This window comes from Zeus faber (genome assembly GCF_960531495.2).
Source record: "Zeus faber genome assembly, chromosome: 14".
NCBI lineage: Eukaryota > Metazoa > Chordata > Actinopteri > Zeiformes > Zeidae > Zeus > Zeus faber.
Window position 1 is genome coordinate 31,748,190 of NC_137200.1, and position 15,061 is coordinate 31,763,250.

The window sequence follows — 15,061 nt, forward strand, 5'->3', positions numbered from 1 at the left end:
GCCAACGAACTGAACTCCTTTTATGCACGGTTTCAGTCTGGCAACAGCACCGCTAGCTCACCAGCTAATTGGAGTAACACCTCTGGAGATGAGCGGGCACTCTCAGTGTCTGACCATGACGTCAGGAGGGCTCTGATGCGGGTGAACACCAGGAAAGCTGCGGCTTCCCACCTGTATCTGGGCGAGTACTGAAGACCTGTGTGAACCAGCTAGCCCTGGTGTTCACTAGGACACTCAACGCCTCCCTGGCCGAGTCGTCGGTCCCGTCCTGCTTCAAGAGGTCCACCGTCATCCCTGTGCCGAAGATCACCTCTCCTGCCTGACTGAATGACTACCGTCCGGTGGCCCTCACCTCGGTGGTCATGAAGTGTTTTGAGAGGCTGATTAAGGATTACATCTGCCCCTCCCTGCCCCGCACCTTGGACCCGCTGCAGTTTGCGTACCGGCAGAACAGATCCCCTGATGACGCGGTCTCTTGGGTACTGCACACCACGCTCATGCACCTTGATGGCCGGAAGGGGGCCTATGTGAGATTGATGTTCATCAATAATAGTTCAGCTTTCAATACCATAGTCCCCACTAGACTGGCTGTCAAGCTGTTGGAGCTAGAACTGAACACTCCGCTCTGTTCCTGGATCCTGGACTTCCTCACAGCCAGGCCCCAGGTGGTTAGGGTGGGGAGGCACATGTCCAGCTCCCTCACTCTGAACACAGGATCCCCCCAGGGCTGCGTCCTCAGCTCCCCTACTGTACTCCCTGTACACACATGACTGTGTGGTCAGGTCCATCTCCAACACCATCATAAGTTTGCTGACGACACCGTCGTGGTGGGCCTGATCAACAACGGTGATGAGAAGGCAAGGAGGTGACTGACCTGTCACTCTGGTGCCAGGACAACAGCCTCCTCAACGTCAGCAAAACCAAGGAGCTGACTGTGGACTTTAGGAGAGGATTACAACCGAGGATGCATACGCCGCTGGTGATTAATGGTGATTAATGGGACTTGTGTTGACAGGGTGAGCAGCTTCAAGTACCTGGGAGTCCACAACACGGAGGACTTAACATGGACTTTAAACTAAGACACTCTGGTTAGAAAGGCAAGGCAGCGTCTTTACCATCTCAAGCAGCTGAAGAAATTCAGGGTCTCGTGAGTATCCTCAAGTCCTTCTACTCTGGAGCAGTGGAGAGCATCCTGACAGGCAACATCACTGCCTGGTTTGGGAACTTTACTGCTAAGGACAGGCGGGCCCTGCGGAGGGTGGTGAGTTCAGCTGAACGTACCACTGGAACAACCCTCCCCTGCCCGCAGGACTTATACACCAGGAGGTGTAGTAGCAGAGCTGTAGGTTCATGAAGAATCCCACCACCCCAACAATGGACTGTTCCAGCTGCTGCGTTCAAGCTCCTCCGCAGTCACACAGCGAGAACAGAGAGACTGAGACAGAGTTTCTTCCTACAAGACATAAGAACTGTCAACACTGACCTCACCAGGGGTCCTCACTGAGACTCTCACATAGGCCCCACTGCTTTACTGTACTGTACAATATGTAGCATACAGTACTGCATCTGTATCACTGTTCTGGGTTACTGCATACTGTGCTGTATTGCTGTTCTGTTCGGTGTTACTGTAATGCTGTCGTGCTGTTGTATACTGTACTGTATATCTCCGCACACACTACCTCACTTTATTCACATGCCACTTTAATGCACGTATCTGTACATACATAATAGCATAATATAATAATCATAATAATCTCATACACATAAGTCTATTCCCTTTATTTCTATTTTGTACCCCCACCCCCTTTGTATAAATATTTTTTTATTTTATGTTATCCTATATTATTCGACTTACTGCATTACATTTTAGGAATCAGTTAGTTAGTCAAGTACAATTTTTTAGGTAGCTATTGTGTTCAGTCTAGAACATATTGAGCATAATCACCGGGTGCTTGGCACTGACATTTCACTGCATATGAATGGAAGTATGTATATGTATGTGACAAATAAACCTCTTGAATCTTTAATCTTGATATCACACTCTGCCACTTTCTCTTGACCAGTGAGATAAGTCAGCTTTAGCTTGTCCTGCCAGGATTTTAAATCCGGGCTGGAATGGTGTCAGGGCCATTCTCATGCACGTGTAGGTGCTCATTGAGCCTGGAATCATATTTGGTTTTAATAATGTTCATTGTGGAGAAAGTTGCCTCACAGCTGTATGTGGAGCCAAACATGGTCAATATGCACAGGGCTACTTTCCTCAGACCTGGAGCTAGAAAGTGGCAGGGTCAGTTCCTCCAAAATGCTCTTTCAGGGCCAAGGCTGAAGCTGTCAAAACGTTTGCTGAAGTTTACAATCAGCTTGTCAACAAAGTCTTCAAAAGAAGATACCACTCTCTGACCCTAAACCTGTTCCTGCACCATTGGAAAGTGTGCAAAGTCTCCCTGCAGGTCTACCTTGAATAACTCCAGTTTCCTCTGGAAGGAGCGAACCGCTGTCATCAGGTCAAACTGAATTATCCTTGCCCTGTAGCTTTAAATTCAGTTCATTCAGGTGTGAAGTGATATCAACCAAAGAAGCCACAATATGTATCTTCTTCTTATCTTCTAAAAAGAGAGAAAATGGTGTTGCCTTTTGGCTCTTCAGCTGTGCCAGGAAAGCTGCGATTTCCCTTTGAATGGACCAAAAGTGTTCCAACACCTTGCCTTTGCTGAGCCATCTGACATTGTTGTGCAGCAGGTCATCAGCATATTGTTTCAACTTCTTTAAGGAATTCCCTGAGTATGCGATGTTGATGGGAAGAGGATGTCCTGAGAAAGTGAATCATTCGCGTCTGACAGGATGGCGCACAGGGCTGATGGATGAATAATGCAATGATAAGAGATGAGCTCAAGATTGTCCTCTTTGGTTCTTGCCACTGCTACTTCCTCTCTCCCTACCATGGCAGGGGCTCCATCTGTGGTTATGGAAACCACCTGTTTCGGCTCTATCCCCCTGTTCGCTAGCATCTCCTTTATGACCAGGTAGATGTCCTCTCCGCATGGTCAGACACATCAGTGGACTCATCTACAGCTGAGCCTACACATGAGCCTACACTAACCCTAACCCTAACCCTAACCCTAACCCCTAACCCTAACCCTAACCCTAACCCGATGAACGGCTTCATTTGTGCAAGCACATCCTGGGTTAACATTTCAGCTTTCTTTGTGGCTGATGATGCTGACGTAGGTATTTGCTTTATTTTTTCACAAAACTCTTCTTTTTGTTTTCCCTCAAATATGGTTTCAGCTACTGCACGCATGCACTCCTTGACAACCTCTCTATCAGTACGTTGTTTTATGCTGTCCCAAAATCCATGCAACTTTAAGGGAACATTCTTTAGCATGTTGTTGAATGTGAATGAATTAATGTTTTAGGATTCTGGTGGATCCATCATATTGGGCTTTTAGATCGTTTATTGTCTGTGTTCGCAGTTGGGATTTGAGCAGGTGTGCTTGTTTAAAAGATTTGTGCTTTGTCTTGGCCCTCTCCTTTTCAGTGGCAGGCAACAGCTGATTGGCTGATGGGTACATTCAAATTTTCAACAGGGCACGCATGCGCACAGGAGAAGCCAATAAGAACGAAGCCAGAGGGTGGAGCCTATGTGAAATAGAACAAGACTGGGCGGCAGCTTGGGAGCTCAAATATTTATGGTCCCCACTGTGTTCATGCCGTGTGCTGTTTGGTCCATGGTCACGTGGCTGTCATTCAATAGTGAAACGACAATTTGAAAGCTCATCCACTGTGAGACACAAGAATTCATTTTTTTTAATCATTTTTTATCAGTGTACTAAGTTATTTTATGATATATAGAATAAAATATCTTGTGTAGTAAAAAAACAATTAACACTGCTTATATGCAATCCATGTAAAAAACAATATATATAAAGTACAAAATATATGAGATAAGGTAGTGCTTTATTTAACATTGGAAATGCTGGGATTGCAGTAAAAATAGGAGAATGTACAGGTACTCCTCACTTAACGACCTACCTGTTCAATGACCGTTAGGACTTAGGACCAGCTCTCTGACCAGTCTGTATTGTACACTGTGTACAATACCAATCATCTCATCACGCTTTATATACTATATAAACTATATATACTATATAAACTATATACAGTAAATATACTGTATACATCTCATCTCATCACCATTCTCAGTCTTAGTCTTGTTTCCGCAGTTATACATTGTATATACACACACACTATATACACACCCCCTTACCGTGAAATAACACAGATCCTGGCTTATCGACCAATTTGCTTAATGACCTGGTCCTCGGAACAGAACTCAGTCGTTAAGTGAGGAGTACCTGTATATATATTATATATATACAGCATATATACAGCATATATATAGTATATACATATAAAACTGGGTCGTTATGTGAGGTGTACTTGTACAGTTAATTCACAATAACAATGAAACAACAACAATCTCCTTAATTAAATCACTGGGAAATTATCCAAATGTATAACAGGACGATAAAGCTGTTTAGGTATAAATGAATCAGGGTTGACTTACTGCACAAATCAGCACAAATGATTTCATTTAATCACATGGGGAGCCAATTGCACGGAGGTTTATACGTTTAACATACAGTTAACTATACTGTTGTTAGATCCAACATCGTCGAGTCAAAATTATGGGGTCACGAGGCTTTTTGACTTTTTCTTTTTTTAGGGGTGGCCATCCAAAACGTTTGATAACCCCTGGTCTAAGGGGCTCCGTACTCTTGACTTTCCAAAACACGTGTGTGCAAAACTCCCACGAGCCGACAGGCTTTAAGATGTCCAAAAACATTAACTGGTGGTCAAGCCAGAGGCTGGAGACTTTGTAACCTTATTTTATCAAAACGGTTTCACAAAGACTTCACATCACTTGGAATAACGAATTATGATCTCGATCTGCATGTTTGCAACAAAGGGAACTGTAATATCGCTGTGTGTTCAACTTGTTGGCCAGAAACTCAACTAATGCTGATGTAACATGTAGCATCCACTTTTTATGGTTTATCGAATATTTAGAAATCAAACTCAGTTTTGAAAACACGTTGAGAGGTAGAGAACAACTTGAGGAACAAATCTGCTATAATCTCATTTTGGACAAAAAAAAAATTATTCCCGATGTTTTTCACACAGCCAAAAGTACAGCGCTGCAAAATGCGCCGGGTTGGGACGTGGTGGGTCACAAATACTCTGAGTTCTAGGAGAGGTTCCACAAAGCTCTACAGTAACAGCTCTGAGGATGGGACCCAAACACTTGATGGTTGGAAACACTCCAGAATCAACACAAGGAGGTTTCATCTGCAGTTTGGATGCAGTGATGTGTCTTCAGCTGCGAGGACCAAGTTAAACTCTTCAAACACTTTGGACAGCCATACGGTGTAGCTCCTGTGTGGACACGTTGATGGAACGCAAGTTGACTTTGTATGTAAAAGCTCTTTCCACACTGTTCACAGTGATATGATCTCTCTCCTGTGTGAATGAGCTGGTGCCTGTTCAGAACACTTTTTCTCCTGAATTTCTTAGCACACTGCAGACACTGGTAGGGTTTCTCCCCTGTGTGAATGAGCTGGTGCCTGTTCAGATCACATTTTTTCCTGAAACTCTTGGCACACTGCAGACACTGATAAGGTTTCTCTCCTGAATGAATGCGCTGATGTACTTTGAGCTGACCTTTTGTCCTAAAACTCTTCTCACACTGCAGACACTGATAAGGTTTCTCTCCCGAATGGATGCGCTGATGTTCTTTACACTGACCTTTTGTTTTACAAGTCTTTCCACACAGGTCACAGTGGAATAATCCCTCTCTAGTGTGGATAGTCTGATGTGCTTTGAGAAGACTTGATTTCCTAAAATTTTTCCCACACTGGTCACGACTGTGACTTCCTGGTTTGTTATTCTGTGCCCGGGTGGTTCCAGAGGTTCCTATTGGCTTAGGCACTGCAGAGGGGAGGAGACTCTCTGCGCTGATCTCTCCACTTCTCAGCTGTTTGATGAAAAGCTCACTGTGACTCTTCTTAATAGGTTGATGGAGGAAGATCTGAGATCTTGGCCGAGACTTGGCCGACTGGGATTTCACTCCTTGAAAGACGAAAAGAGGGAGAAAAAACAATGTATTACAACAAACCTGAAAGGGCTTCAGTAACTTAAGATGTTGCGCTAAATGAGTGGAAGCACACAAAAATAAATATAAACTTTGACAATAATCCTTCAAGATCTTCAATCAACAATGACAAAATGAGTAAACCGCAATGGCAAATTGATAGAAGTTTTCATAATTAAAGGAGATCCCGCCAACAAGAGGGGTGTGCGTGGCTTGGGTTCGACATGCGTGGGCGACTCATGCCCCACCGCCTGCAATTTCTACCCCACGAACAAAATGAGTGGACGTTAAGCACTGGGGCGGCCAGGTGGTCTGCCTGCCAGCTATGCTCGTGTCCTGGCGGCTTGCTCCCGGTGATGGGTGATGTGCGGCCTGTTGCGGACCGGCAGGCTGCGGAGTGTTGCCAGGTGCCTTCCAGGGCCCCTGCTTTTTCCTGTAGGTTTGGGGTTCTTCAGTGGAGGCGCTTTGGGCTCAGGATGGTCTTGCGGCCGTGGGGTGTAATACTTCTGTGGGGCCTGTGGGAGGATGCGGAGCTTCTCTGCTAACTGGTGGCACTATAAGTTTCTGACCTCGTACACCAGAACTAATTGGGGATCAATCGTGTGCACACAGTGAGGAAAACATTGCGTGCGTGCGTGTGCACGCACGCACGCACGCGCGCACACACACACACACACACACACACACACACACACACACACACACACACACTTTCTAATCCTTTATTGCTATAGTTGTTACGGAAAGAGGCCACGTACTAGGGCTGCCCCCTGAAAATCGACGAGTCGAATCATCAGTCGGAAACTCCTCAGTTGACTGAGATTCAAGTCGAGCAGTCTTTTTTTCTTTTGTCAGTCAGTGTGCATTACAATAACAAGATAAACCAGAAGCTTACAAACATGCACAGGGATAATTCAATGAGGAATTATAAATAAGGGGAATCATTAATATGTGTTTTTACATGTGTGAATCGTCCGCGTCCGGAAACGGACACAAATGCGGCTGTCCGATGGGGGAGAGCTGTGCACCGTTCCTCCAAATAAAACAACTAAAAACAAAACCGTTTTTATCAGTACTCTTATTGGTAATTTTACATTTTTTAAAGAGAAATTAACACAGTTCCTTTTCTCCACATAATGCATGGAGAAGGGGGGATGTGGGCGCCATCTGCACTCGCGGTGCAATTGTCACTCACTCAGAGCAGGGTCTCCTCGTCTGTGAGAATCAGGCAGAGGGAGCAGGTAAAGAGTGAGAGAGTCTCTCCGTTACGCACAGAGGAAAAGAAATACATTCAATACAGTTACAATTAAAAATATATATATTATTAGGGTGATGCAAAAAAAAGAGTTCCTGTGTTTCAAGAATAAATTCTGAATTTTGCCCCCGATTTTAGGACCACCAAGCAACCCACCCACCCACCCACACACCCACTCCGTTTAGCAGTGTGTATAGCGCGCGGGGATAAATAATAGATAAATAGAAACATTAATTGTCCCAATAATTTTTTATGAACTGTTGGTCTCAATGAAATAAAGAAGATTAATATTCTGAATCTGATCCTGCTTTATTAGTAAGTGTTCACACAGGGACCGTTTGGTTCATTTTTTCCTTCCTTTAATATTTATTTGTATGTACTTATAGGACAATATCCCTTCAAAGGCAGTCTCAAGTGATGGCTTTTAGAGGTTAGGGTTAGACAGTACCCAAGCATTATTCATTATTACAACATTGTAAGAAAAACATCAACAATTAACTCATACGGCCGCGATGCACTCATGGATATAAAAATTTCCCTAAACGAACAACTTTGGGACTTTTTATCCGTGGGAGCAGAGTGGCCGGCGGAAATCCTACGCGGGAACACTCGCAACAACAACTACAACAACAAAAATGGAGTCGCTGTTCCACAAGCCGGCCCACGGAGGAAGCACCGAGGTAAACGAGGCGGCATTCGGGTCAGAATGAGGACGCAACCTTACCGTCCACCTCTGTCAAGCATCCTTCTTGCTAACATCCAGTCCCTGGAGAACAAGATGGATGAACTTCGAGCGAGGATTCAATTCCAGCGTGACACGAGGAACTGTTGCGTCCTCTGCCTGACGGAAACATGGCTGAACCCACTGGTGCCGGATGAAGCCATACGTCCAGCCGAGGCCTTCGCCGTGTTCCGCGGCGACAGAACGGGAGGGTCGGGGAAATCCAAAGGTGGAGGCGTCTGCCTAATGGTAAACAACCGCTGGTGTAACGCCAACAACACCAAATTCCTCTCCCACTCCTGCTCGCCGAACCTGGAACAGCTGACCATGCTATGCCGTCCATTTTATCTCCCCCGGGAATTCAGCACGGTCATCATTACAGCCGTTTATATCCCACTGCAAGCGGACACCGACGCAGCTCTGTCGGTTCTGCACGATGTGTTGTGCGGATTTCAGAACAGACATCCCGACGCGGCTGTGGTGGTGACTGGGGACTTTAACAGGGCCAACCTGAAAAAAGTTCTGCCGAATTTCCACCAACACATCACGTGTGCCACCAGGGGAGACAGAACTCTGGACCATTGTTACACTCCTTACAAGAACGGATACAAGCCCGTGTCGCTTCCTGCTTTCGGGAAATCAGATCACGCCGCGATCTCGCTGCTTCCTGTTTACAGGCCTCTGATCGCGCGGGATCTGGTGATGACGAGGGAAGTGAAGCGGTGGACGGACCAATCAGAGGCTGCGCTTCAGGACGCTCTGACTGACGTAGACTGGGACGTGTTCCAAGCGAGTTCAAGTGACGTCAGCGAGTTTACGGAGGTTGTAGTGAGTTTTGTGGCTACGCTCGCGGATGAAATCGTTCCCACGGTGAAAGTTCTGATATTTCCAAACCAGAAACCATGGGTTGATAAATCCATCCGCTGCGCTCTGAATGCGCGCACGGCCGCTTACAACGACGGACTTGTATCTGGTAACATGGACAATTACAAAGCGGCGTCGTACAATCTGCGGAGGGCGGTGAGGGACGCTAAACGGACGTACAGAGACACCGTGGAGCTGCAGATGGAGCGGGGGGACACCAGACGCTTGTGGGAGGGGCTGCGAACAATAACAAACTACAAGAGCAGCTCCTCCCCAGCCACGAGTGTGGACGCCTCCCTGGCCAACCAACTGAACTCCTTTTATGCGCGGTTCGAGTCTGGCAGCAGCACCGCTAGCTCGCCGGCTAATTGGAGCTACACCGCTGGGGACGAGCGCGCACTCTCAGTGTCCATGCACGAGGTCAGGAGGGCTTTGATGCGGGTGAACACCAGGAAAGCTGCGGGCCCAGACGGCATATCTGGACGAGTACTGAAGACCTGTGCTAACCAGCTAGCTCCGGTGTTCACCACAATATTCAAAATCTCCCTGGCTGAATCAGTGGTCCCGTCCTGCTTCAAGAGGTCCACCGTCGTTCCTGTCCCGAAGATCGCCTCTCCAACCTGCCTGAATGACTACCGTCCGGTGGCCCTCACCTCGGTGGTCATGAAGTGTTTCGAGAGGCTGATTAAGGATTATATCTGCGCCTCCCTCCCCCGCACCTTGGACCCGTTGCAGTTCGCGTACCGGCAGAACAGATCCAAGGATGACGCGGTCTCCCAGGTACTGCACACCACGCTCACGCACCTGGATGGCCAGAAGGGGGCCTATGTGAGAATGCTGTTCATTGATTATAGTTCAGCTTTCAACACCATAGTTCCCACCAGACTGGCTGTCAAGTTGTTGGAGCTAGGATTGAATGCTCCGCTGTGCACCTGGATCCTGGACTTCCTCACAGGCCGCCCCCAGGTGGTCAAGGTGGGGAAGTACATGTCAAGCTCCCTCACCCTGAATACAGGATCCCCCCAGGGCTGCGTCCTCAGCCCCCTACTGTACTCCCTGTACACACATGACTGTGTGGCCAGGTCCAGCTCCAACACCATCATCAAGTTTGCTGACGACACCGTGGTCGTGGGCCTGATCACCGACTGCGATGAGAAGGCCTACCGCGAGGAGGTGGCTGACCTGTCACTCTGGTGCCAGGACAACAGCCTACACCTGAACGTCAGCAAAACCAAGGAGCTGATTGTGGACTTTAGGCGTGGATCACAATCGAGGACGCACGCGCCGTTGTGGATTAATGGGACTTCTGTCGATAGGGTGAGCAGCTTCAGATATCTGGGAGTCCACATCACAGAGGACTTAACATGGACTGTTCACACAGACACTCTGGTGAGAAAGGCGAGGCAGCGTCTCTACCACCTCAGGCAGCTGAGGAAATTCCGGGTCTCGGTGAGGATCCTCAAGTCCTTCTACTCTGGAGCAGTGGAGAGCATCCTGACAGGCAACATTACTGCCTGGTTTGGGAACTGTACTGCCCAGGACAGGCGGGCCCTGCAGAGGGTGGTGCGTTCAGCTGAACGTACCACTGGAACTACCCTCCCCCCCTTGCAGGAGTTATACACCAGGAGGTGTAGTAGCAGAGCCCGTAGGATCATGAAGGATCCTCATCACTCAACAACGGACTGTTTCAGCTGCTGCGGTCAGGCAAGCGCCTCCGCAGTCACGCAGCGAGAACAGAGAGACTGAGACGGAGTTTCTTCCCTCAAGCCATTAGAACTGTCAATGCTGACCTCACCAGGGGTCCTAACTGAGCCATGCACTAGGCTGCACTACCTACTGTACTATATGTAGCATACTGTACCGCATACTGTATCACTGTTCAGGGTTGTTCGTGATGCCGTATTGCTGCGCCGTACTGTTGTATACTGTGCTGTATTATCCCAAACACTACCTCACACTATTCACATGCCACTTTAATTCACATGCCACTTTAAATGCACATATCTGTATATACATAGCCATATTCCTTCAACCTATTCCATTTTATTTCAATTTATTTTTTATTGTATTTTATTCTATATATTTTTTATCTTATTCTATAAGTATTCCACTTACTGTATTACGTTTTAGGAGTCAGTTAGTCGGTCTATTAGAAAGGAATTTTCTACTTTTTATTTTATTTTATTTTTGTACTTTTTCCTAGGACTTATTGTGTGCTATCACCGGGTGCGTTGCATTACATTTCACTGCATATATGTATGGAAGTATGTATATGTATGTGACAAATAAAAATCTTGAATCTTGAATCTTAAATTACATGACATTGTACACAACATGACATCTGAACCTTTTTATTTCTTTGAAGATAAAGCTTTCGCACATACAACTTAAGGTGAGTTGATCAGCCCTTTCCACCATAGTTGGACTGCTCACCAATATGACAAAAAGTTGAGGTCATTGCACCAAGGCTTTAATGCTTCAAAATATATAAATGTTTGACCTTTGTAGTACATATAGTATCACTTTAAAGGCAGTCTCTTCATGTATTAAATTAAGGTGGATAATACCAAAGTACCGTTTTCTCAAGTTCTCAAGTACTGGATTTAAACAGCTCAGAACTTGGAGAACATACAAAGTGGCTTGGAATTATCTATCAAACTGCACATCAAACACTTCATAGTGCACCTTTAAGTATAATTTAGAATGGAGGACTTTTACCAGAGTTCTATCTTATCCAAGTATTTTTACCTTCGCTTTGTGTACTTTGTTCACTACTCATTGCATTTGTCTCGCATTTGAGGTGAAGATAAAAGGTGTAGATTTCAAAGGACATTATCGTGACAGGACAGGTTTGTAGGAGAAAAAATAAAAAGCTACCTGACTGAGGTTCTCTTGTCTCCTTACACTTAGCCCTCAAACTGCTCGCTGGGTGCCACTGTATGGCAGCCACTGCTCCTAGATACCTCAGTTACTAGGATGGGTAAAATAAAAAGAAATGCCTCAGTACTTGTAATCTGTGTAATAACAATAAGTTGAATATAAACCAAAAAACTGTGCCATCTGGCGAGCTCTCAAGCCAAGTAGTGAGCTCAGCAGAGTGGTTGAAAAACAATGGCTTATCCCTGGGCCACACCAGCAGCGTTAGCGAACACGCTTCAGATACGCTGCCATGTTAGTCAATATAGAAGGTCACACCAAGCGTCAGTGTCGCAAAAGTGGCATGACACAAGGCTCCTAAACCCCTCATATTTTTTTACGCCTCGGCTCTATTTTTCCAGGCGCAAAGTGTAAACTTGAGCATAGATTCCCATAGAGGCCAACTCAAAAGATGTATTTGGTGAAAATATTTGATTACAAAACCTGGTATGCATCAACCACATACATAAAATCACTGATGTGCGGTCCTTACAAGGATTACTTTTTCACCATAACAAATGAAACCTCACATTTGTAAATAAAATATTATCATTCCAGCAGGAAAACAAATATCACATCCTGGAATAGACTTTAGATTTGACTTCATACCTGGGAGGTTGTTCTGGATTCCCCATTATATTTCAGTTGTGTTTGCATTATTTTAGTCAGGCACCTGGCCAGGCAGCTCAAATTGTGTTTGCGTTATTTCAGTCAGGCACCTGGCCGGACAGCTCAGGTAGTCTTGTGGGTCCTAGTGCCTGTCAAGCTCCGTATGAATCCCTGCAAATAAACAATAAACGCTAATCTCACTAGCTAATCCAGCTACGTTCATAAACAAAATGCAAATTAAATTAAAAGCAAAGGGTTGAAAACGAAAGCACAGATTCACTTTAACCCACCAAAGGTTGATACATTCCACAATTTGTAGTTTCAGTGATAGATAGTCAGGAGAGTGCTGCTTTCAGTAGTGCGTTGTAGACAGAATGAAGACAGACACGGTGTGAACTGACGAATCGACAAAATAATGTGACGTTTTTGTGATGGTGACGAGTCGCTTCTGGTGTGGCCCAGGGGTTAAGTGATTAATGCAGCATTCAATTGAAGTCGGAAAAGGAACGAACAGTTACGTCTGACTCAATAGAAGAGCTTGGTGGCAGAAGAAAAACAAACAGTTACCTGACGGAGGTTCTGTGGTCTCCTCCCAACCTCCATCACCGTCTTCAGTCAGAGGTTCAGAACAGTGTGAGGAGAGGAGCTGTTGAGCACCACTTGGTTCTAAAGCAGCAGCTGGATCTTCTGGATCTACTTCTGTTTCCATCTGTTCAGTTGAGGTGCTGGCTACAGGTTCTGCCTCTCTCTTCTTCTCAGTTTGGCTTTGATGAAGATGGGACCACTGAGCGCACTCTTCATCCTCTTCCCTCTTCACAGGGAACTCCTCCTCTTCCTCTTTAATGTGTGGGGGCTCCTCCTGGCCCAGACTGGAGCTCCACTCCTGCTGCTCAGGGGGAAGCTCCTCTTTACAGACAGAGAGCTGCTGGAGCTCTGGAGGGAACGCTGCCATACAGACACAGGGAGGAAAACTAGGACAGTGAGACCAAGCGGAAACATCAGTAATGGCTTTCAGATCTTGTACTGAGGAAGACTTAGTAGATGTAGCAGTAGAAGAAGAACAATCTTTATTTGTCGCGCACACACACACACACACACACACTTTGGATGGTGGCTGGTGCGTTTAACACGGTGCCAACAGCGCCGTGATTGAACTCAGGACCTTCTTGCTGTGAGGCAGCAGTGCAATGCACTGCGCCACCGCGCCAGTAGTAGTAGTAGTAGTAGTAGTAGTAGTAGTAGTAGTATGTGTATAATGTGGTATTCATTTAAATCAAAGTGTGCCTGGTTACAGACCTGCTCTGTGCAGCACCACTCGGGGACTCAGTGCAGCGTCCAGTAACTCGCGTTGACCATTGTTTTCTTCTTGTAAACGAGAAACTTTCTCCTCATAGTCTGAGATGGTTTTTTCAAATAATCCTAAAATCTCATCCACAGCTGCAGCCAGTGGACGGTTGATACCTGCTCGCAGGGTTTCTAACCTCCACATTTTAACACGGGGATGGAAAAGTGCTGCGGGGAACGTAAACAAGCTAATCGAAGGGACGTAAAAGAGCTAAGCTAACGAGCGTCCGGACTTCCGGCGCGTCGCTGTAAATGTTCCCCTGGCAACAGGATGGTCGACATAGTTCCGCGGTCACATTAAATCCACTGTTTGCAGCTCAGTAATCATTGGTATATGAACGTTGCGGAACTGTCACAATCTGGTAATGTGTAATTGTTCCTTGTTTATTTTTATACATCTTTTATTTGTAACTTTGCTCATGTACTGTCTGAACTTACTCTTAGCACGATGCAGTTTCCTCATGGGGATGACTGAAGTTGGACTTTATTCACATGAAGCAACAAAGTGTCGTACTTATCAGACTTTACGTGAAGTTGGTCTATTCACATATATATTTATGTTAAATACGTACATATACATTTTATGCTTAATACATACATTTGATGTTTCATACATACACTTGATATTTAATACATATATTTTATGTTTAATACATATATTATGTTTAAAACATACGCTTGATATTTAATACATACATTTGATGTTTAGTACATACATTTTAGATGCTCTTTGGATGCTGATTAGAACTCTCTCAGTCTAATTCAAATGACTATTAATTAGGGCATCTCGGAAGGTGAAATAAGATAATAGCAGTTTATTAATCCACAGAGGGAAGTTCATGAATATATTAAATACTAATAAGGCAATTATTGTGTCATATTCTTATATTCCGTATTGAAATATAATAACACAAATATGATATTTATATATTAATTTTATACTAACATTAAATATTTCATACAATTAGTATTTTATGAACCGGAGCACATAGAGAAAATCCAGCACAAAGTTATAAATGGATATTGTAAGGAAATATAAGGAAAAAAAAAACAGCATTCGGGAAACGCTGAAGTGAGGACAATAATTGTCCTAAGTTCAGCGTTTCCCGAATGCTGAGTATACTATGCTGAAAATTTTCCAAAGCCGACATACAATACTATGTCCAAAACTGTCAATATATACTACACCAAAAACCTTCCA

At 45.2% G+C, this 15,061-nt stretch overlaps 1 protein-coding gene across 1 annotated transcript; it reads right to left on the reverse strand.

Moving 5' to 3' along the window:
* Positions 1-3,982: 3,982 nt before the first annotated feature.
* LOC307240047 (uncharacterized protein) lies at positions 3,983-14,005 on the reverse strand (the record flags this gene model as incomplete). The annotated part of the gene is made up of 3 exons (XM_080013622.1): positions 3,983-6,129; positions 13,084-13,461; positions 13,813-14,005. 3 exons carry the CDS (start codon positions 14,003-14,005, stop codon positions 5,330-5,332), a joined length of 1,371 nt encoding a protein of 456 aa, XP_079869748.1. The 3' UTR covers positions 3,983-5,329.
* Between the last annotated feature and the right edge of the window lie 1,056 nt (positions 14,006-15,061).